The 26,471-nt window shown below is 49.3% G+C and overlaps 1 protein-coding gene across 2 annotated transcripts in view; it reads left to right on the top strand.

The window, feature by feature from the left end:
- Nucleotides 1-5,159: 5,159 nt before the first annotated feature.
- The window catches only part of GALNT15 (polypeptide N-acetylgalactosaminyltransferase 15), a 42,512-nt gene continuing 21,200 nt past the window's right edge, over nucleotides 5,160-26,471 (top strand). For both annotated transcript variants that reach the window (XM_032332440.1, XM_032332429.1), the window contains exons 1-3: nucleotides 5,160-6,399; nucleotides 19,320-19,486; nucleotides 23,341-23,545. In XM_032332440.1, the coding sequence (XP_032188331.1) occupies nucleotides 5,873-6,399; nucleotides 19,320-19,486; nucleotides 23,341-23,545 (899 nt within the window). In that variant the 5' untranslated portion in view covers nucleotides 5,160-5,872. The remainder of the gene's footprint in view (nucleotides 6,400-19,319; nucleotides 19,487-23,340; nucleotides 23,546-26,471) is intronic.

Below are 26,471 nucleotides of genomic sequence, written 5' to 3'. Positions count from 1 at the left end.
AGTACAGTGGCTGCTACAGTCCCTTTTTTATAAATATATATATTAAATGTACCTATTTTTAAATGCAGTAGTCCAGGAGAAGAAAAGTTGAAGGGAGAGCAAAGAGACCTTGGATCCCAGTGAATCCCTGGAAAGTTGCCCTATGTCCCTCCTCCAAGCCAATCCCCAAGGCAGAAAGCGTATGTGGAGGTGAACGACCGAAGCCCCAGAGAGAGAGAGGACCAGAATCCCCATGTTCAGGTACGGTCCGGGGCAGTGACAAGCCCCCAGAGTCCTCTACAACCAGCATGCTGTGCAAGCAGGAGAAAAGTCTTGCATGGGTTTAGGCTGATGAGTGTGAGGTGGTCTCACAGAGCTCCCCGAGCTCCCCCCACCCAGAAGAGTGTCATGGCTGGGCCTCAAGGAGTGTGGCCCCAGGAACCCTTGCATTTGGGGGCCAGATGGGACCAGAGCCCCTTCAGGGGACCCTGGCATGGGTAAATAACAAGGAAGAGGACAGGTGAGGGCCCAAGACTAGCTTATGTGTGAACCCAGATGAGTGTTTTTATTTTGGGGGCAAATGAGCTCATAAACCCACACCAAGGAGAATGTGGCCTCGCACATCTGGGGTTTATACACACAGAACTGAGCTCCCTTGCTGCCCTTTCATGCCTAGGAAGATGAGGTCCCGGCCTTGAGAGAAAGACAGAAAGAAGCAAATTGAGCTTGGATTTCTTCTTTGTCATATTAGGGGAGAGGTATTCTTTATATATTTTTCAAAATTTTTATTTGAATTGAAATAGGGCAGACATTAGATATTATATTAGTTTTAGGTGTACAGCATAGTGATTTGGCAATTTTCCTCCTTCCCTGGCAGACATTAGAAGGATCTGGAGGGCTCGTTAAAACACAGATGCCTGAGCCCACCCTCCATCAACTCTAGCTCAGGAAGTCTGAGAAGGGCCTAAGAAGGGTCTCTGTTCTTGGCCACTTTTACATCTGAAGATGACCCTAGAAGCATCATAGATGTTGCTCCTCCCTTAAGCAGCCCTGTGTAAAAACTCTACTCTGTCATTGCTTATCGCTGTGGTATTTACACACACGGTTACACTCTGATCAGTGATCATGTTCTTTCCCAGTATGGTCCCCGCACAAGGAAAGCCGAGCCGAAGGGGTTCTGTCAGAGAAGCTGGAGTGAGGTTGTCCACCTCAGACCTGTTCCTGTCAGGCGGTCTGAAGGAAGGGAGGAGGGGGCGCTGACATGGCCTCTCATTCCCTTCTCCCCTTTCTAAGGCCGAACATTGGTACCCACCCCAGGCTGTTACCTTACTGTCAATGATTCAGTCAGTGCACAATGTCTAGTGTACTAATCCCATCTCTGTACACGTGTTGCAAGGTCAGGCATCGTGCTGTGTGTGGGAGAGACAAAGATGGAGAGACCATTACTAGGGGAGGCCAAAAAGTGAACAGCCATCACCATTTAACATAACAAAAATCGCACAGACCACATGTCTGTGGTCAAGCACTTGGGGGAACTGTTTTCTCTTCTCCTCTTGTTTCTGGCTCTTCTTTTCTACCTCAAGTTCATACAGGAACCGAATAGTGACCAGACATTCACCTGTTAACGACATCATGAATGGCCTGGGCCCGGTGTCTTGTCATGTGACAGGGAGTTTATTTACTAGCTGATGTCCGCCGTTCCTTCAGTGAAAGCCTCGGTCTCTGGCTTGTTCAGGCACTTTGACCTGCTGCCACACTGCATTGAAGACAATTTTTTTTCTAGGCAAATAGCAGACTTTTCTACACTAAAGGGGCTGTGGCCTTAGAACAGGCAGATAAAAGGCTAAAGGAAGTAAGATGCAGACATCCCGATGTCTAACTGGAGTGTCCATTGTCCCCACTCCCAGGATTACTCCTCTTTGTCTGCAGTTGTGTGACATAAAATATCCCTGTTCTATTGAGGTATAAGCTCAAATTTCGGGAAGGTTAGAAAAATCAACAAATCATCATGAAAAAATAAAAAAAATTAAAAAAAAAACCCACAACCGAACCCTAAGTTATAGCTTTCTTGGTACATATATGTATAGTTACAAAACTATGAAAAAAAATTCATTTAGAGAAACTCACTTAGAGCCTGTGATTCTCAACTGTAGCAGTGAAAATTCAGTGTAAGGATCAACAAAACTCAAACCATCCCCTAACACTTACCCAGCATTAGCAAGAACTGGTCGACCATAGTTTTAGAATATGGTTGGCATTTTCAACAATTCAGTGACCAGAAAAAAATTCCAGTTGCACGAAGACAGAAGCTAAGAACCAGGGTTGTAGACTGAGGAGGACTTGCTGACATCTGGGTGCTGAAGGGAGGCTCTAGCTGGGAGGTGTACAAGCAGCTCGCTCCCATGAGCCAGGAGCTGGGATGGGGCAGAGGGCATGTGTAGATGGTCCCAGTGGCCTGGGGCCCGAAAGGCCTGCCACTCCGTCAGCTCAGAGTGACTCTGTCCATGGGGGAAGTATGTGGGAATTTTACTTCATTCTTAGCAGACTTCAAGTATCATCAAGTATCATCCCATGATTATGGGCTGTGTGGGATTCTTTTAGGGCCTATCCAAACCCCGGCGTCTCAGAGGACATGCTGACCTCACTTGACTTGAATCAGAATAGCTATATTGTTGTCTCTACGTTCATTTGAGAAATATTTACTGAGTGCCCACTCACACAGTTCTCCGGGGAAACATCAGTGAATAAACAGGTGGAACAGCTCTCCTTGTAGGGCTTACTTTTTATGAGGGTGGGATGGGGATATAGACAATGAAGAACCAAGTTATCTTACTTATCAAGTGTTGGGCAAATCTACAGAACCTCAGAGAAAGCGAGGCAAGAGGACAGAATGCCATGCGTAGATGGAGGAGCTTCTGGTGTGGAAAGGTGGGTCAGGGGACGCTTCACTTGAGGAGGCAATATCGGAAGAAACATAAAAGCAAGTAAGTGAGCCTTCTGGGTGGCTTTCTGGGGAAGGAAAGGTCAAGCAAATGATCAGTCAGGTAAAGGCCCTGGGCAGGGGTCAGGGAGGGTTGGCTGATGAGTTTGAAACCAGTGTTTCTGGAGAGGGTCAGGGAGGGTGTTATGCCCTGAGGCTGGAGACCAAGCATTGCTTGTTCTCTGGAAGTCTCCTGGAATCATCCTGGTTAACCTCAAAATGTCCCAGAAATTCCAAATGACATCTCCCAGAGTGCCTGCTTCTTGAAACGGAAAGTCATAGAACTCCCACCCCACTCCACCCCGATGTGGGATTGGGAAGATATGGTCCAATCCAGCAATCCTAACTGCTGTCCATCGGGACACTACGTTGGGCTGTGAAGAACAGTCACGTATAACTCACTATGTCGCCTCTGACTCTGAATGTCTTCAGGAAAAATGCTCTCTCTCTCTCTCTCTCTCTCTCTCTCTCACACACACACACACACACACACACACACACACACACTGAGCTCTATCTCTGGAAGAAGCAACTGAATCAAAAGGAAAAACATTTTTTTCCATGAGATGTTTAAGTTCACATTCTAAGATCAAAATCAGAGTAGAAACAATGAGTAATTCATCTCAGGAATTCCCCAATGGCAGTCCCTCCACCCCACCCCACACCCCACTCCTGGTTACGGGGCAGCCTAGCAGTTCTGCAGTGAGGAGAAGAAATGCACCTCGCTGTGATGGTTGGTCACCCTTAATTGGCTATGCCAGCCAGAGGCCCAGGAACTCTGAGCATGGTGGATTCCCTCCTCTCTCCCATCTACATCACCCCCTCGAATCTCATGGCCTCAGACACCGTCCCCGTGCAGCTTTACCATCAGCAGGCCAGACCTCTCCCCCGGCCCCCAGCTATGGCGTATCCCGCTGCCCACCCGTTACCTCCCCTCAACTACCTACATGACATATTGAGCTTCACATGGCCCAAACAGCCGCTGTCCTACATCTCCTTCTCCCAACTCCTGCCCTTCCCCTTCTTGGGTAAGGGTAACTTTGTTCTTCCAACCACCAGACCCAAAACTTGAAATCACCCTGGACTCTTCTTTCTCTTTACACTGGATAGCATACGTCCAGAAGCTGACTGCTCCTCCCCACCTCCACGTGGGTCCATGCCTTCATTATTTCTCGCTGCAACAGCACCCGAGTTGGTCTCCCTGCTCCTCCCTTCTGTTCCCCCAGTGTGATCCCGACACGGCAGCCAGAGTGATCTCGTTCAAATCTAAGTCAGTTGTGTCTGTCCTCCACTCACCACACTCCAAGAGCTCCCATCTCACGCAGAAGAAAGAGGACAAGCCCAAATCCCTACAATACCCTCCGCGGCCCTCCATGACCCCCCCTCACCTCAACCCCGTTACCATTCTCATCCTGTTTTCCACCACACTCTGCCCTCCTCACTCCGTTCCTGCCACACAGGTTCTCTGCTGCTCCTGGAAAGGCTCAGCACATGCTCTCTGTGGGATCTTTGCCTTTGCTATCCCCTGACCCCAATGCTCGCCCCCACATTGCTGCCTGGCCTCTCCTTCCGCAGAAGCGAACTCCTCTGTGAAATCTTCTCTCACCGCTCAGTGTCTGTTGTCAACCCCCAGTGCATGCTCCCCAGCCCCTTGCCCTGTTTTATTTTTCTCCTGAGCCCTTACCAGCACCTGGCCCACTGCATTTTTCAATTAATTATCTGTCTGTCCCGCTAGAATGTAAACTCCAGTCCGAAAGACCAATTTTGGTGTTTTATTCACTGCTGCACTCCCAGTCCCAGAATAGTTTTGGCACATAGTAGGTGCTCATTAAAATCGGTTGGTTGAATGAAGGTTTTATAACTGAAGAACACACCACTCCTTCCCTGATTGCCCCCCTTAGTGACTGTGTATAAGAGGCCTTCGGATGCTCTTGTGGGCAGGAGGGGCTTAACTGTAAGAGCATCTCCCCCCAGCTTCCCTCATTCTCAGAAGGAGGGAGAGTCCAGCCTAACTTCCCAGACCACTTGTGGGAGGCTGAGGGTGCAAACAGACAGCTAGCTGTTTGCATCTATGCCCCAGGTTACAGCCTTCCTGAAATCAGGAGGGAACACTCTTGACTGCCCCTGTGGATGGGGAAAGAAGTTTTCCTATCTGCGAGATTCAAATTGCAACTCCTGGCACATTCCTGTTTGGGTTTGGTCCTGGCGGTGACAGTGTTTATTTTGCCCCAGAGTTGTGTTCTGTGGGATTGTGCAAAGTCTGGGAACAGTGAGGGCATTAGGACCAGGAGCGAGGCGCACGCTTGGCTCCCGATGTGTCTGGCAGAGGGCTCTCAGCTGAGCTCCGAGCTATGTGTGAAAGGAAATCAGGCGCTGCCTGTGGCTTCACATCTGTTGATCTGACCTGACTTGAAGTGTCCAAAGGAGGACGACTGTCAGCTCTGCTGGACTGAGGACCCACCAGCTCCCCTCAAGACATCGCATAGCAACCTGACCATTCATGCGAGCGCAGGGGGTGGGGGGGGGCGGAGAAGAAACACGTGAGACCAAACACCTGAGCAGAATGGAATAATTTTTTTCCCCCAAGGAGATAAAGAGGGTAAAAGGGGCAAAACTATTCCATTTGAAGACCCCGTGAATGGGCTTTCAGAAGGCAATTTCAGAACTCCATTCAGAGAGGGAGGAACCAGCGTGGGACCTAGGTCCCGTGGCCTCCTGGTTGTGAGTACAAGTCAGTCCTGCACGTGCTGTTGGCAAATGCCAGATGGAAAAAAAGGAGCAGATTAAGAGACCAGCGAGAAACTTCCAGGTGGAACTAGGAGGCCAGGTTCTCCTGCAAGCCTGAAGGAACCTGGAGCTGGAGGAGGACGCGAACTTGAATATGACCTGTTGCACTTGGCAAGTTCCAGCAACATGCTCCTAAGGAAGCGATGCCGGCATGGACCGAGCAGACTGCCATTCCTGCTGCTCTTGCTGATGCTGGGGTGCGTGCTGCTGATGGTGGCCGTGCTGCTCCCTCCCCCGCATACCCCACACCCTGCCGTCACAGCCCAGGCCGCCCAGCGCAGCCCAGATGCTGGGTATCGCCTGGACTTCGGGGAATCCCAGGAATGGGTGCTGGAGGCCGAGGATGAGGGCCAAGAGTACAGCCCCCTGGAGGGCCTGCCCCCCTTTATCTCTCTGCGAGAGGATCAGCTCCTGGTGGCCGTGGCCTCACCCAGGGCCAGAAGGAACAAGACCCAGAGCAGGAGAGGTGGCAGCTACCGGCTCATCAAACAGCCAAGCAGAAGGCAGGATGAAGAGGCTCCAGAGAGGGACTGGGCTGCAGAGGAGGAAGATGGGGCAGCATCTGAAGATGAGCTGACCCCACGCAGCCTGGAGGAAGCGTTCAGTGCCCGCATCCCCCTGCAGAGGGCGCTGCCTGAGGTACGGCATCCACTGTAAGTAAGGCCCTGGCTTTCCCTTCCCCAAGCTCCCGAGGCCTTATCTGCAGACTCAGAGACACCAATGTTCTCCATTCTGCCTCCACTGTCCTTAGGGCAGTAATTCCCAAGATGTGGTCCCTGGACTGGGTGGCAGAAGCATCACCTGGGGACTTGTTAGTAATGGGCGGTCTCAGACCACATCCCAGATGCAGGGAGTGAGAAACTCTGGATAGGTCTGGTGATTTAACCAGCCCTCCAGGTGTGAAAAGGAGGAGCTCTTACTGCTCTTCCCCACTCCGGTGCTAGTCCTTCTGACTCGGGATGATCAGGTCAAACAGCTTTATCCATTCAACACAGAGTGAGCGTGGGGCATATGTTCTTCAGCCCACTTTCCACTTCTAACACTCTGCCTCCATGCATTTGGATATTATGGTTGTTGCTATTGTTTGCTTTCCTTTTGGGTCAAAATAACAATTGAAACTAACATTTCTGTGACTCCTGCCAGGTGCCGGATTTTAATCTAAGAGCTGTTCATATATTAGTCCTTACAACTCTGTCAGATGTGTGAGAGGATTACTTTCAGGCTGATTTTATAGATATGAAAACAAGCCACAGAGAAGTAAAATAACTCGCCCACAGTCACACAGCCAACAGTTACCAAAGCAGAGACTGGAATCCAAGAAGCTCCAGTCTCCCTGGACTGCCACCTCACGCCACCTTCCTTTGTTTACTAGACTTGGGACACAGTCCCAGTCCTCAGGGGCTAGAATGCTGTGCTGCGGCAGCGGAGCCTGGCTGCACCCTTGGAGGCAAACTGGGAAGTGTGACAACATGCAGGCTGGACCCAGGGAGATGCTGAGCTTGCCTTGTGCATCCCCTGTCCTCCCCCACCATCACCATGGCAGGCTGCAGGGGAGGGCTCTGGTCCAGCAGCCAGGGCCAAGGTGGCTGGTTAGCTCTGGGAAGTTCCTTCCCTAGAAGCCACTGCACTTCTAGAGCCCAGCGAGTTTCCCACCAAGCAAATACAAGTTCTGACCCTCGCTGGATGGGCAGGTCCATGTAGAGTTGCAGTCAAGAGCGAGGCGATGTGCTCCTCTGAGCCCAGAGGTGGGCAGCGGGAAGGGGGCGGGGAGGTGGTGGCTTCCTGGTAGCCTGACTGGCCAGTATCACCCTCGAGGCATGCAAATACAGGTCCACGCGTGAGACAGTGGCTCCTTACTTTGCGCGTGTAACTGCCTCACTCATCTTACCCGTCCCAACCCTGCTGTTCCAGCTTCAGGTCTTCACTTAAAAAGCTCTTTTCAGGAAACTTCCAGACCCAGCCAGGCCCACCCCGGTGCGATTTTGTGCTCTCAGAAGTTTGAATTCATCACACTCACTACAACCAAAGCTAAGTGGTCCCTGACGTTTGCTCAATGCTCGGGTCCCTGCCTTGCAGACAGAAAGAAATGAGGGCTGAATGAATGTATATATAGTTTTCAAATTCTTTGCATACGTTTTTGCTTTGGCGTAGCGCAAGGAGTGTCTTCATCTTGCCAATAAGAAACATTGCCTAAAACAAGAGGGTCGCTGGTTACCCACAGGTGTGTGTGTGTGTGTGTGTGTGTGTGTGTGTGTACTTTATGGAAATGCGTTGTGCATACGCATAGCTGTAGGTGCCTTGTATATGTGTGTTTGTGCATGTGTGTGTTTTGTGTAGTAAGTACATTGCATGTCTGTTGTGTTGGACATACATACATATCCTGCATGTGTTGTGTTGTGCTGTGCACAGGTGTGAGTTGTGCGGTGTGGAGTCACACCTGCACGTGTCCATGTTCTTATGTGTGTGCATGTTGATATATGAAGGGGCATATATGTGTGTTTTGCACATAGTATGACATGCATTATGCAGGTATGTGTTGTGATTGGGGTTTTGTTTTGTGTGTGTGTTTGTAGCACACGCGTGAATAGACACTGTGTGGTGACTGCGTTACGTGTGCAGATGTGCTTATGTGGGTGTGTGGGTTGCATATGTTGCACACGTGTGGTATCAACCTGTACATGTATATGTGCGTTATGTATTAGTCATGTGATGTGAAGTGCATGAGTATTGTGTGTGTGTGTGTGTGTGTGATGCAAGTCTGGGTGAATTTTGCAGAGTGTGTGTTGTGCACCTGTAGGTGGCGTGTATGTGGGTATGGGGTGTACACGTGTCTGTTATGAGGTACTGCTTATTTTGCAAGTTTGCAGGTACACGTGTGCATTGAATGTGTTGCATACATGTTGTAAGTGTGATAGGCGAGGTATACGTGTGTGTGCAAGTGTGTTGCGTGTGCTATGCTTGGGATGTGAAGAGCATGTGCGTGTTGTTTGCGTGTGTGGTATGAGTGCGGGTACGGTTTGTGTCACGTGTGCAATGTTCACTGACGCGTGTGTGTGGGAGCCTCTTCAGTGGGCGCCCCTTCAAGCCAGCGAAACCCACTGGTCTCAGTTTGTCTGGGACTTTCCAGACTGGGAAACCCCACAGTCCAAGGCAAACCCCCTCGCCCAGCTTGCCTTGGTTCTCCCAGGCCCACCGGCAGCTCCGTGTGGAGGTGTGTGGCGCCCTCTGCTGGCCCAGCTTCTCCACGCAGCCTGTGTGGCCGGGGCCTTGGCCCCCAGCCTCTCTCTCCTCTCCCCTCTGCCCCTCAGGTGCTGCTGTCTCCCCCTCCTGCCTCTCTCAGGACCCACAAGGGATTCTCTGCAAAGTGAGGCAACCAGGCGGACGGGACCCTCCGCCTCTCCCCACTACAAAACCAGGCCCAAATCCAGCTCATAAAAAACCAGCCGTGGATAAAGGTCCTACCCCGTGTGAGTCCTACACTGCTTTTCCACCAGGCCAAGGAGAACTCTGGAGATCCCGTGCCTCTACCTTCGGCTGTAGTGTACCAAGCACCACCCGTCCCAGGGCTTCCTGCAAGCCTGTCCTGCTGGCCTCGATTCATGCACCAAAATCTCGAAACCAGTCCTGGCCTTTGCTCATTCCCCCCCAAAGCCACAGGCTTTATCTGAGGACCTCTAGAATCACTGCGGAAGGTCACGTTGAAAAGCAGTATTCAAGGAAGTCAATAATAACACAAGAATGAAACAAGGGGGGGAAAGTCAGTATAAAAGGTCAAAAGGCAGGCTCTGGAAAGAAAGGCCAAATTACAGTGAACATTTATCTGTGAACACACTTCCTATGTGCTGGGGGTGCTGCTAAGTGGTTTTCATTCATTTAATCTTCATAAAGAACCTAAGCTAGATACTTTATCATTTCCATTTTATGGATATGAAAACTGAGGCACAGAAAACGAAGGGACTGAGGCCAGGTTATCTGACCTGGTGTGTCTGGCACCAAAGCCATGTTCTTAACCACCATGTTATACCCTCTGAGCAAGTCACTTGGGCTGGAAGCATTTCCAGTTTCTCCACCTGTGAATGAGGGAGAACTCACACGGGTCCACAGGGCAGCAGGAAGGGGGGTGTCTGTCACAGCGTCGTTGGTGGCATTGAGGACTGGGAAGCCACCTGAGCACATGATCAGAGGGTGCTGGGGGAGCTGGGTGCATCCCAGAGGCACTCCGGGGGAGAGAGAAGGCACAGACTCGGTGCACAATACTGATGGGGGGAGCGCTTCAAACATCACGCGGAACGAAGCAAATGAGACGCAGAAAAGAGATCCATAGCGTGACATCACTGGGGGAATGTGAGCTCTGGGCACACTGACCAGTGCGTTCTTTATAAGAACAGATGAAGCTCCAGGGACTGGCCGTGCTCTGGGGAGGGCAGGGGTTTGGGGGCAGTGGGGGGACTAGAAGTGAATGAATACATGGATGAAGTGAAGAGGCCCAGACCGAAGACCAGAGCAGACTCAGTCCTTCAAAGCTGCTATCAAAGAGAGGGTCGGAAGAGGCCTTGCCCATTCAGTCTGTGTGGCAGGACAGCTTTCAAGGCTCCGCCAGGCCCAGCTCTCCTTTGATCATCCTGGCATCTGGTGTAGGGCAACTGATGGCCAGGATCAAAGAGGCTCCCGACTGAGAAAGTGCTTTGGGATCTCCTGACCGAGGCAGTGGCCCTCAAAGCTGAGTCACTTGGGATCACCTAGAGGTCTTGCTGAAGTGCAGATTCCTGGCCCCCACTCCTGCAGCGCCCGACTCAGTAGGTCAAGGGTGGGGCCCAAGCATTTGGTTTCTACACGTTTCCTGCGTGATGCTCAGGCTGCTGATCTGCGGACACTCTATACCCAACAGGTTAGACAGAGCCGTGCTTCTCAAACTTTAAAGTGTATGTAACCTCACCCCCCAGGACTCTGGTTAAAATGCACAGTCTAGCGTAGTAGGCCAGGGGCTTGGCCCCAGATGTGACACTTCCATCAAGCTCCTAGCTGGGACTGGGGCTGCTGGTCCACAGACCACATGTTTGAGCAGCAAGAGGCTGTTGGGTCACCAAAGTATGTACTTATCAGATTCCCCATATGGCTTGTTAAAAATGTAGACCCCTTTGCTGGAGACACTCCACAGTTCTGAGTTGGAGTGCAGTGATCTGGATTTTTAAAAGCTGATGTTCATTCAGCTGATGTTTTTAAAAGCTGATTTGGACAGTGAATGGAGAGGGAGTAGAGTTCTGGAAGCTTCCATGGAAGAGGTGGTACTGGGATTGGAAAATAGAAAGGAGAGGCAGAGAACATACTCCCTTTCATGACCCAGAGTTCTGTACTTAAATATAAATATCAGCTTAGCCCTACCTTGCTGTACGCTAACTACTTGCATAAATTTGGAACTTGCATTCCTATTTTGGCCCATGTCTCCCTGGTTTTTATCCCCACAACAGTGACTAACACATATGCCCAAAGAACAGCAGACCTGGGGCTGAATTCCGGCGCCAGCTCTTCCTGTGGGACCTGTGTGGTCACCCAACTTCTCCTTGCCACAGTTTCCTCTAAAATGTAGCTAAAATAACACCGTCCTGTGGGTTATGGGTTAAATGAGATAAAATGTGTGTTGATTCCCCCCTTGGTATTCAAGTCCAAACAAAAGGTGTCCTTATCATATATTTTTTTAAAGATTTTATTTATTTATTTGACAGAGAGAAAGACAGCGAGAGAGGGAGCACAAGCAGGGGGAGTGGGAGAGGGAGAAGCAGGCTCCCCACTGAACAGGGAGCCCCATGTGGGCCTCAATCCCAGGACCCTGAGATAATGACCTGAGGCAAAGGCAGACGCCCAACAACTGAGCCACCCAGGCGCCCTCCTTATCCTATTGTTGAGTGTAGGGCCTGGGAATGAATTGAGAGATGGAGAAGACTAAGAGCAGGCAGCTGTGGACAGCATGTCACTGTCCTAGCTCTGACCAAAGAGTTATTTTCTACCCCATGGGCTACTAATTCTTCACCGACGTGGTGGCATAGTGGAATTACCTGGTAAGTGTTAAAAACTACTCATACTGGGTTCTGCTCTCAGGAATTCTGAATTGGTCTGGAGAGAGGCCTGGCCCTTCCCAGGTGACTCTGATGCACAACCAGAGCCGAGGACCAGGGCTGCAAGGCCCCAGGTCCACAGCCAGTGGGGAGATCCTGGCAGGGGTATCCTGTCCTTTGTTCCTTCCCTCCTGCCCAGAGGCTGCTTTGGCAGCAGCTTTGTTGTCGAGAAGAGGGTGGTGTTGCAGTCTACCTTCCTGTCAACCATTCCCAACAGGCAGGGAGAGCCACCTCAGGATGTTGGCTCTGACGCCCAGATGGCCAAAGAGAGAGAAGACAGTTGGCAGGCATCAGTAAGTCTGAGTGAGTGGGGTGGGCACGACCCCAGGGTGGGGGCTGCGAGGCAAGAGCAGAAGGAGCAGGCTGGGGCAGTCACCTTGAGCTGGAGCTCAGCTTACCTGCCACCCCAACCTGGAAGGGAGGGAAGACAACCCAGTGTGGACAGTAGGAATGCTGTCTGGGCCCTGGCCAGTGGAGTCCAGAGGGCATACACATGTACCAAGCTTTCTGCCCTCAAGCCCAGGGCAGCCACGGTTAGGAGCAGTGCCTCCCCACCCTGCCCCTCAACTTCCATTCTGGATCTGTCACCCTTTAGTGGGCTTATCCTATAGACAGGCTGAAGATAACTTTCTGAGATCAAATGTGTTCACGGGAGTCCTTGAAGCCAAGTCTAGCTTCGTGCTTTGGGTTAGGCTGGGGGATTAGATCAGAGGTAGTTAATTCCTCTCTTACCTTTTTTAATGCTTAGAAAAACTGCTATTTCCCCTGCAAGTGTGGTCCTCAGGCCTGCAGCATTGAAAATGCAGAATTTCAGGCCCCACTCCTACCAGATGAAAATCTCTATTGTTAACGAGATCCCTAGCGGATTGATATTCATGTCAGAGTTTCAGAAACTCTGATGAGGCCCGTGGTTCACAGCCTTGCCTGTGCATTAGAATCAACTGGAGAGTTTCACAGCTCATCGCGCCCAGGCCCCACCCCAGACCAGCCAGTGAAATACCACTTGCGGGGACTCTCCTAACTGATACTAGCGTGCAACTGCCCTTTGGGGTGCGCGGGAGCAGAGACCCTGGTGTTGGTGCTGGAGGTGGGCTCACAGCAGTCTGCACAGGGCGTGAGGAGCTGGGACTGCCCAGGGAGGAGGGCCGGGTGTGCAGGAGGAGGACAGGCAAGAGGCTCACAAGCCAGAGCCCCTCCGGAGCTGGGCCTTCCTGATGTCCTCCAGCAGCTGGTGTCCCCAGAGTGTGCTGGTTGGCTTCCTGGCTACTCGCCTTCTAATGTCTCACTGCTAACAACCACTGTCCTGTGCTCAGGCTCCGGTCCAGAGGCCAGCAACATCAGAACCACCTGAAGGGCAGACTTGGGGAATCCAAATCTGCGTTTAGGGATGAAGATGGGGACAGGGAAGGGGACAAGAGGGGGGCGTTGACATCTGAGAGGCTCTGAGCAACCTCTCGGCTTCTGCTGCCTGTCTTTGGCTTACTGCCTGTTCTATGACCTGCTACCAACTGCTGACCCTCTTTGTATGTCTGAATATCAAACTCCTTGAGAGAGAGGGCCTGGAAAGTTCTCTTGGCCATGACTTGAGGAAGGCTATGCCTATTAGGGGGACAATTGCCCCAGAATGCCTTATGGGCCCTGGTCAGGGTCAGTGCCCATCTTTAGTCCAGGTCTGGAGAGCAGAATCAGAGTAGTGTCAAGGCTGCCTGGAACCCCTCAGGAGGAGGCTGTGAGGCTTCTGCGGGCCGCAGGAAGAGAAGGGGACTGTGTGCTTCTTGTGTGACTTCTCTCCAACTCTGGGGAATGATGGGTACGCGGCCTCAGGCTCAGCTCTAGGGTCCAGTCTCTCCCATATACCTCTCTCATTTGTAGGAAATCATCCATCCCTCAAAGGATCACTCCCAGGCTGTGTCCCAGCCCTTCTGTCTCCAGGCCTGGCCTGGAAATTGGTATTCCCAAGATAAACCCCCCCAATTACAGACAAAACGGACTGAGCACTGGGATTTTCGCAGAACGTGGGACACTGACTCAGTGGCCTTACCCGCCTGTTTCTATAGATCACCAGTCTACATACTCCTTGCAAGCAAGAGCAGTGCCCACACCTTCATTTGCTGAGCAAATATTTATTCAGCGACTATGAAAGGTGAGAAGGTGAGCAAGAGCCAGCCTTAAACCCAAGGGGAGCCCTGAGGAATGCAGATAAGGCCCCAGATTGTTGCATCGGAGGGCTCCAGGCAGTGATACGGAAACTCATCTGAGTGGGGGACCTCTGCCGATTTGGTGGAAGCTGGAGGTCAGTAACCCCCAAACAAAAAACCCAGCAGAATCCTTTCTACGCTGGCCAGGCACATTAAGGGTGGGGGTGGTGTTGGTGGCCTAGCCAGGCCATCTGGCGCAAAGCTGTGACTCATCCTTCTCAGAATCATCGTCCAAATGCATTTTCTGAGTTCACAGGGGATCCTGGAGCTGCACGCGGCGAGGGCGTGCATCTGTGTGTAAACACAGACCTTGGGCTCCTCTGATCTCAGAGAGTGAAGATATGAAGCTAACATTTATTTAGCAACCCTCTTGGGCCTGGAGGAGTCCTCTGATCCCAGCCGCACCCTTGGGCTATAGGAACGCTTCAGCCTCCCTCTGTTGGCTAATTAGGGGATGTAAATGGAGCCAGGAGTCAAAGCCAAGTTGATTTGATGCCGAAGCCCTGGGTCTTTCCTTCCCCGCTGCTGCCGCTCAGAAAGATGGACAAATGAGGGCAGGGTGAGGCTGTGGACGTGTACTCACGGAGAGAGCGAAATATCCACCAGCTCTGTGGTTGAAGGACAAGGAAAGTAACTGCATTAGGAAAGAAGGAGAACAAGCATTTCCTCAGGGACCCTCTTCGCAGCCACCTGTCCCATTTGGGGACCACTTTGCAATGCTCAAAACCAGTTTCCAGATACCACCTCACCGATCCCCCAACCCCACGAAGCCATGGCAGGGGTACAGCAGGAAGAACGTGCACCGCCACTTGACAGAAAGAATCAGAAACATGCAGAGGGGGGGTGACTTGCCTGGGGCCCTTTTGCTTACTTGTTTTCTTACCTACCTACTTTATTCCCTCGGACAATTTAAAAATACATCATAAAATAGAAAGTTGCTATTAATATAATGTTAATCAAGATAAGGGGAAATCAATTTGGAATACCTCCCCTTCAGCTCTTGGTATGCCCAAGCTCCTTTTCACCCTCAGGCCTTAGCAGAGGCTGTGACATCTGCCAGGAACCCTGTTCCCTACCCAGACCCCTTCCTTCAATGGTATCCTGGCCACCATTCTGGTCCTGGCTTCCATACCACTGCCCAGCTTGTTGGCTCCCTGAGGGTCTCCTTGGAGGACTTGGTGTGGCTGTTAAGTAATTATTTGGTTATCAGCTTCACAGGATATAAACTCCATGACCTCAGAGACTGTCTTAGTTTGGGTTCCTCCAAAGCAGAGCCTGAGACTAGGATTCATTTTGCGCTCGATGCCAGGGAGCCCTGATAAGGGACTGGGAATGTGGAGCAGAAAATAGACCGATGAAAGGTGTGTTCTCAAGTGTGTGCCTCAGTGGGCAACTAGGGCTCAGCCTGCTGGGGAATTTGGGAGGGGCTGTGGAACAGCCTATCCATGTTTGACCTCCTTAGGGTCAGGGAAATAATACGTCAGCTCCTTTTAGTCACAGGCTGAGGGCAGCTCTCAGGGGAGGGCAGCTCTTCAGATCAGCATGGGGAGAGCATCTCTAGCAGGCAGAGAAAGCCCTCAGGCAGTTGGAAAGACGGTGTGGTGTACTTTAAGGATATAGCTGAAGGGGCTATAGGTAGGGCACCACAGATTCTGCTTTAAGGATCTTATCTGTTTAATTCATCTTTCAGCCCTCACAGACTTCAGGTTGTCAGGAAATATCTGTTAAATGACTGGATGGAAAGAGGGAATGTCAGGATCAAAGAGAAAATTAGGACGAAGGTAGGCAATCCATAGAACCCTCTCAATGACCTTACTGTGAGCTTCCTGGCGGCCAGACTGAAAAAGGAAACACCATAGATATCATGATCCTTATTGCTCATGAGGAGACAACTTCGGAAAGGAGTTCAGGCAGCCCTTCACACTATCCTGTAGAGTGGTTGTTTAGAGATCGTTATATTTTACAAAGATAAGCATAAATACAATACACATGTAAAGTACATTTTTTCAAATATAGCTATAAAAGGGCCGCTGTCTCTTCCATTCTCACAACAGTCCCAGGGGTAAATATTATTCAGTCTTCAGATGACGAAACTAAGGCTTGTAAATATTGAGTATATTACCCAAAGAGTTAGGAAACAGGGTGAAGATTGAAATCTCAATTTGATTCTGAAGTCTAAGCTCTTTAACCTTTTCTTAAGGACACACATGCATGATCGCAAGCACATACAAGTGCGCCCGTGCGTGTGCACACACACACACACACACACACTTGTGCTTTTTCTGTGCTCGAATTCTATGGACTCGGAGTGAGAAAAGACCTGTCCTTTCGGAAGGCATGGCTGTGTTCTGCCCTCAGGTGACAGACTTCAGTCCTTATAAAACTGCAGCCACGAGAATGCCATTTGCAGGCCTCCCGGTCCCCATGCATCTCTCCTGAGTTGGAAAACAGCCAGCCCCCGAGCCACTGCCCTAGTAATGTTTTTGGTTTCATTTGTACCCATTGAATATACTGAGACATGATTTCTTCTCACAGCCACTGGAGGCCCCAATCCTAGACACTTGGATTTTCCTACTCTCCCAACCTCAAAGGAATTAGGACACGAAGGAAATTTTGAACCTGTTTGTGAGCAGGTCTAGAGCAATCCTAAGTGCAGTGTGGAAATTCTCGAAGTCGGGTGAGGTGGGGGAGCAAAGTGCCACCAGGGCTTGAGGAGAGAGGAGGGTGAGAGCGGAGAGGGGCACTAGGGGTGGAATCCCTCCGCAGAGCTTCAGAGCCCTGGGACCTCTGTTATCTCCCCCAAACCTTGCAGGGCGGGTTGGGGTTCCACTTTGGACATGTTATGTGAGCAGCCCTGAAAGCAGCCTGGAAAAGTGCACATAAAATTCATGATTTCATTCGTCTTAGGGACTCTTCTAAGGACAGTCATCCATTTAGGGACTTCTTCTGAAGTCTGTAGGAATTTCTCTTAAAAACTAGTATGAGATGTGAAAACTGGCAAAGTTCGAATAAAGCCTGTACTTGAGCTGACAGTACTTGAACTGAGTTAGAGTCCCGATTCTGCTCGTGGGGGATGGTTATGCAATCTATCATCCCTGGGCAAAGCTGCCTGAAGATAACATAGGAACTCTCTGGACTATTTTCACAACTTCTTGCAAGTCTTAAACTATTTCAAAATAAAAGTTCTAAATTGTAAAAAAAAAAAAAAATCCTAGAAAGAGCGTCACTTTCCCTAAAGATTCTAGGATATAGTTTCTCTGATGGTGACAATTCTCATGCAGAACAAACCTCCTGTTTTCCTTTGGCTACTGGGAAGCTCAAACTTAAAATTCATTCTGGAAACTCCAAGGCCCTTATGGTCTATATGTTTATGCTCTTTCTCTAGATGTTGAATTTCTGTTCTTTCTTTTTCAAGATTTATTTATTCATTTGAGAGAGAGAGAGACAGGGCATTGTCATGGGGAGGGGCAGTGGGAGAGGGATAGAATCTCAAGCAGACTCCTCGTTGAGCTCAGAGCCACATGCAGGGCTCGAACTCACCACCCTGAGATCATGACCTAAGCCGAAATCAAGAGTCAGCCGCTTAATTGACTGAGCCACCCAGGTACCTCTTGACTTTCTATTCTTACTTATATTCCCATCCTCCTGACTTTTCATCCTTACTTTTTTTTTTTAATATTTTATTTATTTGACACAGACAGAGAGATAGTGAGAGAGAGAGCACAAGCAGGGGAAACGGTAGGCAGGCAGACAGAAGGGAGAGGAAGGCTCTCTGCTGAGCAAGGAGCCCCATGTGGGACTGGATCCCAGAGCTTGGGATCATGACCTGAGCAGAAGGCAGAGGCTTAACTAACTGAGCCACTCGGTGCCCCCATCTTAACTTTTATATTACCATTATTTTATCGTGCATAGTGTTGGAAATGACTTCAAATCCTTTATGGAAAGAAATAGTGCATTAATATATTAACTGATAAAATAATTGACAGCTGATTTGTGAGATGTTCATATGTTTTGTTTTGTTTTTGTTTTTTGTTTTTTTTTTAATCTAGGATTTCTATTTTACTGTTACCTTAAAGCACTTAGCTTGTATTCCCCTTCTACCCCCTGATGTAGGATTTTTACCTGGAGTCACACAGGTGTCCTGCACATTGAGAGGCTCAGCCTTGGTTAGGATTGTATGGACAGTGCCTTTCCCTCCAGCTGGGCCAGCCTTAGTCTGGCGGTCTGTCTGCAGACAGTTCTACCATCACAATTGCCTTTAGGTATTGGACTTTGAGATCCTTGAGCCAACCCCTCCTCAAATGCAAATCGGGAGGGACATTCAGAAGCTACCTAGAAAAAAAATAGTGCCTTTTGTGAACAATTGTGAGCCGCACACTGCTCCCAGCATCCCGTTGTTATTATAAAGCCTTCCACTGTGGTCTCACTCAGAACTCTCCCCAGATGCAATGCAAATACAGAGTTTCTTACTCATCTGCAAAGGAAAGAGGGAACTGGGCAGGCTCCTTGCAAAGGCGGTACCTCCCACTCCTACCTCTCCAGCTGCAAACCCCCAGAGGGGAAAGGGCCCAGGAGCTCAAAACTCTGCTACTTACCAGTACTGGGAGTTTTGATAAGTCTTGACCACTTTCTGACCCTGTTTCCTTATCCACAAAATGAAGGTAAGACCCAAACCAAAGACTTATTTCAGTGTAAACAAGCAGTAATATGTGTAGGGGACCTAGCACGGTATCTGGCATATCGTTGGCACTCACAAATGTTCCCTCCTTGCCCTTCTTCAAGAAAACTAATAATGCTTAACATTTATGATGTGCAGGTGCTGTGCTAGATTATACAGATATAAAAGTAAAGAAAACTGTGTTTCTGCCCTTAAACGAAGGACAAGGCGTGCTCACAGGACACTCACTATGTACTTCATCCTCTTTAGGCTCTATGAGGTTGGTGATGTCATTCATTCCCATTTTATAGGTTAGAACAGTCGTTTGCAGGGAAGAGTGCCAGTACCTCTCAACCGCTATGAGAAGGCGTGGATTAAACATTGCTCCTGGGATTTGAGGATTGGGGACAGCAGACAGCGTTACTGTGAGGGCGTGATGGGTTCTCTTTCCATGGAAATTTCAAGCAAGAGAGCTACTGAGTTTGGGGGCAGGGGAGCTATCTGATTAAAGCAGCCCCAGCCAGGGCCACGGGAATGTGTTAGAGGAGGTCCAGTGCTCTTTTTGGTCTTCTCTTCCCATGGCTCACTGCTCCTCTTCCCTACAGGTGTCTGCAGCAGCACTACGGAGACAGCCTGCCCACTGCCAGCGTCATCCTCTGTTTCCACGACGAGGCCTGGTCCACCCTCCTGAGGACCGTGCAGAGCATCCTTGACACGGTGCCCAGGGCCTTTCTGAAGGAGATCATCTTGGTGGACGACCTCAGTCAGCAAGGTGGCTATTGGCTCCTCCTGGCTCCTTGGGTGGGCTGAGACCTTGGGAGGGGCGGGAGGGAATTCCACGCAAAGATTAGGGTTTAGAGCCTGTAGAGTCAAGGTTCCCAGTAGCGTGTCTCCAGGTGATGATCAGGTGCAGGTAACTCATTAGTGAAAAGCCCCAGGGGCACCCAGTAAGGCAGTTGTGGGGAGAAGACAGAGAAGACAAAGTGGACAAGCAAGACAAGGAGATTCCGGCGAGGATCTCAGGAGGGGCACTCCAGCCTGATTCCAGCGGGATCCCTCCCAGTCCCAGTCTCCCCACAGTCCAATATGCTTCTTGCCCAGACACTCAGGAATCACAGCCGGGTGGCCATTCCTAAGGTCTCACTGCCTCCTAGACACTGGGTGAAGCACTTGACATGTATGAGTCCCCAAATCATTCTCGTTTAGCCCGATCCATTCATTTTCCAGCTAAGGAAACTGAGGCCTGGAGAAGAGAATTTACCAGGACTGAGTCATGCCAAGGGCAGCAGAGTCAGGCCCAGAGCCCAGACTTATAGAATCTGCTCAAATGTTTCCACTGATGGGAAACTCACTCCTAGGGACCAGTCCATTGAATGGCTGAGTCATTCAGAGAAGATGGAGCCAGAAGAAGGTTCTAGGTCAGTGCTTCTCAAGCTTGAATGTACCTCAGAATCACCTGGCAGGCTTGTTAAAACACTGATTGCTAGGATCTCCTCAGAGTTTCTGGATCTGGTACTGGACGCGCCAATTTGCATTTCTTTTTCTTTTTTAAGATTTTATTTATTTGACAGAGAGGGAGAGATCATAAGTAGTCAGAGAAGCAGGCAGAGAGAGAGGGGGAAGCAGACTCCCTGTCGAGCAGAGAGCCCAATGCGGGGCTCGATCCCAGAACCCTGAAATCATGACCTGAGCCCAAGGCAGAGGCTTAACCCACTGAGCCACCCAGGTGTCCCCGAATTTGCATTTCTAACAAGGTCTCTGGTGACATGCATGATGCCGGTCCGTAAATGACACTTTCAGAACTACTGCTCTTCTCAGGCTTTGTTTCTGGCTCAACCAAATGTCCTGTGGAGGTCCCCCTTGGCTCTGTGGGGAGAAAAGACTGCTCCCAGGTAAAATGAACACTTGCTGAGGTCCAAAAAACACCTTTCTGAGGGGAATGATAGAAGACAAGCTTGAGTAGCCACAGGCCTCTGTTAGGTCTTCTGTAGGTCCTCATGTGGGGAATTTGCCCAGCTCAGGCATGGCAGTGAATTGGACGAGCCAGAGGTTCTGGAAGAGGTTACTAGGGTACATTCGGCTGCATATTAGGCAGGACCACTGAGCGATTCCTGGGCTGGGCTCAGCTGGCTGGTGGAAGTACCCATAGTGTCTGAACTCTTGGCTGTGCCAGAGTCCTCCCAAGAGCACATCTGTGCTTCCTCCCTCATCAGCTGATGAACTGTGTTATGTCAGTGTCCTTTGGTAGCCTTCCCTTCTCCTTGTGTGCGTAGAAGCAGAGGAGCTGGGCCCCAGCGCAGTTGGGTCCTCCAATGTCCTTGGCATCTTCTTCTTGTTTTATTTTATTTTTTATTTTTATTATTTTATTTTAATTTAATTATTTTAAATCATCTCACCTTTTTTTTTTTTAAAAAAAGATTTCATTTATTTATTTGAGTGAGACAGACAATGAAAACAAGAGCAGGGAGGAGGGGTAGAGGGAGAGGAAGAAGCAGACTCCCTACTGAATAGGGATCCTGAAACGGGGTTCAACCCCAGGACCCTGAGATCACGACCCAAGCAGAGGCTTAACTGACTGAGCCACCCAGGCGCCCCACCCTCTGCATCTTCTTCCTTCCAGTTAGCCCTACTTGGGAGTGTGGCTTTTGGTCTCATAATCCAATGAGGTTGCTCTACTTCTGAGTATCTCATCACATTCCAAACAGGAAAGGAAGAAATGCAGATAGACAGAGGTCAAGCAAGTTTGTCCTTTAGAAAAAAATCAGGAAAACAATAGTTTTTCCAGAATCTTCTCACCTAGTGTATGTATTTCCACCAGAGTTAGATTATAAGGCTATTAGCAACAGCAAGAGAGTCTTGGTAGGTTAGTGCTTTTAGCTGCTCTGAACAAAATCAAGTTTCTGCTAGTACGGTAGAAGGGGAGAATGAATGTTGGACAAGACGACTAGCAGTTCTCAGTACACTGGGGTCACCAAGGGGTGGCTCTAATATAGTCAAGTTCAGAAATTTTAATAGTTTTGCTAACAGAGCTCCTTCTCTAGGGAATGGACTTGGGACTAACAAACGTACCAGAAAAATAATTATAAAGTAATAAATTGGCATAATATTTTGCCACCAAGAAATCCAACAACCATTGACTGGGAATCCTTATGTCCACTGCTCAGGACAGTTTCCTTTATAGAAAAGTCTCCCTGAGGAGCTAGCTGCATGCTACTCAGAAGACAACTCTCCAGGGAGTCTGGTGGTGTCTTCAGGAAAGGCTGCCTGAGCTTTCCCCAGCTCCCTGGAGACACAGCTAACAAAGTAGCAAGTCTATGTGCATTCCCATCAAGACTGCCTCTGGGCTGGAGAACCAGGGAAACTCTTGCTCTTTGGTACAGTTCTGTTCAACACACATATACTGAATGCTTACCATGGGCCAGCTCTAAGCTAGGGATCAGAACCCTGGAAATGCAGAAGGTATAATCCTTGCCCTTGAGATCTTAGTTCAGTGGACTAGGGGTGCCCCATTTCCAAGACTTCATGAAGGACACTACTTCTCCATGAATGCATTATTTCTACTTTCTCCACTGGCTTTCTCATCTTGATGTATGTATGCATGTATGTGGGTGCACACACACAGTTTTTCTTATCTTAAACACAAAACCTAATAAGCCTCTCTCTTCCTTTATCTCCTCCAGAATCATGGTTCCTAAAAGAATGTCTAGACTCTTGGTCTTGGTTTCTCATGTCCCACTTCCTCGTCGACCCACTGCATTGTCCATCCACCCCTACCCCTATAATGAAGCCACTTTGGCCAGCACCCCTGATGATCTACTGGTGGCCGTATTTAATGGACCTCTGTCTTTGACCTCCTTAACCACTGTCTTAGGTCAGATTTCTTAGAAGTGGAGCCTGAGATGGGATTCATGGGTTTGTGAATTTTAGGGGATGTAATCTCAGGGGAGGCCTGTAGGAGGGTAGGGGAAGCAGGAGACGCAGAGGAAGGAGCTGAGCCAAGATGAGGTTTCAGATGAAGTCCAGCCATAGCCTGAACCCGTGGAGAGCTCTGCAGTGCCAACTGCATCTCAGAGTCTGTCTTACCTCAAGGCAAGGGAGTGGGCTTTGGTAGCCCTGCGCTGGTTGGTCATTGACCCTTGGCTTCTGGGACCAGGGGTGGCATTCTGTAGGACTCACTGGCACTCGCTGGAGAGGCAGTTTGATACCCAAAGGCGTGTCTCCAGAGAAGGGTGCAGACTAGTTAGCAGCAGACCTATAGTTGCTGACTATGTGCAAACCAAACCTAAAAAGGGACCCCAGGCCATCTGAGTCAGGCACCAACAGTATCTGCATAACCTCCCTGTTGCATGAATTTAGAGAAGGTTAGCCATTTCTCCCCTCTCCTGGTTTTATGACACCGTCTCTCCTGGCTTTTACTGGAGAGAGTACTGATCCACCGCAAACTAAGGAAGCAACTTATATCTTAGCAACAACCACAGTGTCATGTATCTGAGTCTTGAGACCCTGGTACTCACCACAGCTCCTGAGAGAGAGAGACTGGCTGACAATGATCCTAGAGACAAGTCATCGTGATCTCATTGGCTGCGGCATCTGTGACCCCACTGACCACAACTCTGTTGATTCCAGGACAACTCAAGTCTTCTCTCAGCGAGTATGTGGCCAGGCTGGAGGGGGTGAAGTTGCTCAGAAGCAACAGGAGGCTGGGGGCCATCGGGGCCCGGATGCTGGGGGCCACCAGGGCCACCGGGGATGTGCTGGTCTTCATGGATTCCCACTGTGAGTGCCACCCGGGCTGGCTGGAGCCCCTTCTCAGCAGAATAGCTGGTGACAGGTAACTTTGCCCCCAGGTTCTGGAGGGTGGAGGTGGGGCTGGGAGAAATAGTCTATAGTCTCCGCCACTCACAGAACATCTAGCCACCATTGAACAAGTCCCCAAGGCTCCCCCATGCCAAAGCAATGTTTCTTTGTTGTTGTTGTTGTTGTTGTTGTTGTTTTTCAGATGTTTGAAGTCGAACCTTTTTGAAAGCATAGGAGGTATATTGGAAGTTAGATGTCCTCCAGCCCATCTGTCTTGTTTTCTAAAGACCAAAACGGGCCTGGAGAAGCAACTTCTCTTAAGTGGCAAACACTCCTGAATAGGGTAACATCTTACCATGGTGATCACTCCCTTTGTTGAAAAGCGAGGAATTTTAATCAAGATTATCAGATAAACTGGGAAAAATCTTTGTATTTTGCTCATAGGTACTTACCCCTAAACAGAATGTGTTAGATTCTGTGATTGCTAAACTTCCATCAAAAACCACCGTTGGTTTTTGGGATAAGGGGTCTCCAAAGTTCTAACCAAGGCCTCAGGAATGTGAAGTCATTACACACCCCTTAGCCCCACATTTAAAAAGTTTTCTTTGACCATTTCTCTGTTCTTCCCCCATCATGCTGTCATTCACTCCCCACTTCCCTGTTCTCCTCATACAATTCCTAAATGTGTCCTATCAACCATTTTCCTCAATCTGAATATCTCAGTAAGGAAAGCAAAACCTGGTGACTAGCCCACCTTGGGCTCCCCCATCCAGGCATACCCCTGGGGGTTTGCAGAGGCCTATCACACAGTAGGAGTTCAACAAACGACTGTTTCTGATGATGGCCAGCCAGATAGGGCTGATGCCAGAACCAAGCCTTATGACTTCTATTCTTGCACTCCTCCCCATGGTAAAGATTCACTCTCTCCTTTGAAGTTGGATTTGACAACATCAGAGAAAAGCCCTTTCTGGATGAGGAGGTAGAGGAATTAGCATACTCCTCTCGATGAGGGAGGTTTCAAACAATATGATGTCAATTGCTAATAGTCCAACAATTCCTTTTTAATAAAGAACAATCACAGTTTAAGCGAAATCAGGAAGGATTAGTTTTGACCAGCATTGTGATACAGATTATCACCCACTCCTGTCTCTTAGCTCAGAAGGAAAGGAGACGTATATAAATCCAGCACCAGGACGAGGACAAGCAAACACACAAACCGGACAAACGCTGCCATCTTGGATTCCGTCCTCAAAATCACAATAACCATGTATCATTGCTATAGGAACTGAAGTTGGTCCAGCCAATTCCTCATCTAATTCTCATCCCCGTGGCACTGAAAGATGGCTTTCAGAGGGACCTGTAAGGTCATCTAGACCTATCTCACGATTTCACTGCTGAAAAGAACTGAGTTCCAGGGAGTTACGGTAAAGGAGACCCCTCAGGGCCACACAGTCACTCAAGAGCTAGGCTGTTGGCTATGCTTCTTTTAGCAGACATTTAGGAATCCAAGACTTAATATATAGCCTTATGTATGTATAACCCGAATAGACCTTTTTCATACAATTCTTTACTGATGCCCCCATGAGATGCCTGAGGCAGGTACTTCTGTTTCTGTTTCACAGAGAGGGATAGTGGGGTTTCAGGGGGTGAAGTGATCTGCGAGGGCATGCGGAGACTTTGCCACTGAGTCAGGTGTTCGAACTGAGTCTATTGCTCTTTTTGTTATCTGAGTTATTTTAAGAATTGGAGAAGTTGATCAGGGAGTGACATTTACTCATTCCCTCCCTCCACCCTCGTTGTGAGACATGTGTTAAAACATTGATTAGAATGAGCCCCTCATGTCTGCTTCTCACATTGGTGCCATTTTCACAGATCTGGAGATTTCTCACTCTAGGCTGAGAGAGGAAGACTTGGCAATCCCTCAGTGTCCTCAGCTATAAATAAAATGGGGCTCCCTGAGAAACCTTCCACAGTTAAGAGGTGGGTCCATGAAATTTTCATTTCCTGGGCTCTTTCCTTCCCCTCTTTATCCAACTTCTCCCCTCCCCATCTCTTTCCCTCTTATTCTCCTTCCCTCTCTCCCTGCCTCTCTGCCCCCCAACATGCATGCACGCACACATGGCCTCTGGTCTTAGACCCCATTTTGGCTTGGCTTCCTTTTCACGTCCCCTCTCTTCTATAGTTCAACCATCTTTTTGTCATCCCACATCTCTTTCACAACTTCCTGTGTAGCCTGTTCTCTTTGGGACCTAGTGTTCGGCTTGCAGGCCTTCATAGGTGAGGGTCTGAAAGAAAAGCTAGCTCTCATGGGTTCTCATCTCTCTCTACCCCCAGTGAAGCTCTGAAATCCATGGCCTGGGAGAGTGACCCTTTCAAGGTCTTCTTTGCTTCTACAGCAGTTTTGCTCAAGTGTTTCCTCTGCCTTCCCATGGTAGCTCACCTCATGGGGAGCAAAGTTGTAGAAGCCATTGGGCACACTTCAAACATCTGCTGCTCTTGAAGAGAGGAAAGGGGCCCCAACTGGCTCTGAGGCTCATGGCAAGAAACATTCTGTCCCCAGGTGAGGACCCATTGTGCAGAAGGCAAGAAATGGTCTTTAAGACCTTTCATTTAAAAGGTAAAGTGAGATGATGAGTAACAGTGTAGTAAGCCATAAATCAGCTATTTCAAAGAGTCATAACTTCCTCAGCATCCTGACCAGAGGGTTCAAGTCCTGGTTCCTAGTTCTGGTTCCCTACCCCTGCCCACAGAACAGGTCTATAGAGAGCCATATGGCAACTTTGTGTGAACTGGTAAGAGGATTCCCTTCCTCATTACCCTTTACTCTCATTTCTCAGAACATGTGTCATAATACATTCATTTTTTTTAGAACAAGTTACTTGAATGATAACTGCCAGAAATTTTAGAATTAAGTATGCAAATTACAGTGTCTATGATATTTGAAGCATTCTCTAAGTTTG

This window comes from Mustela erminea, chromosome 1 (assembly GCF_009829155.1).
Source record: "Mustela erminea isolate mMusErm1 chromosome 1, mMusErm1.Pri, whole genome shotgun sequence".
NCBI lineage: Eukaryota > Metazoa > Chordata > Mammalia > Carnivora > Mustelidae > Mustela > Mustela erminea.
Note: the sequence above shows the minus strand (reverse complement) of the source record. Positions and strands in the feature narration are given on the sequence as shown.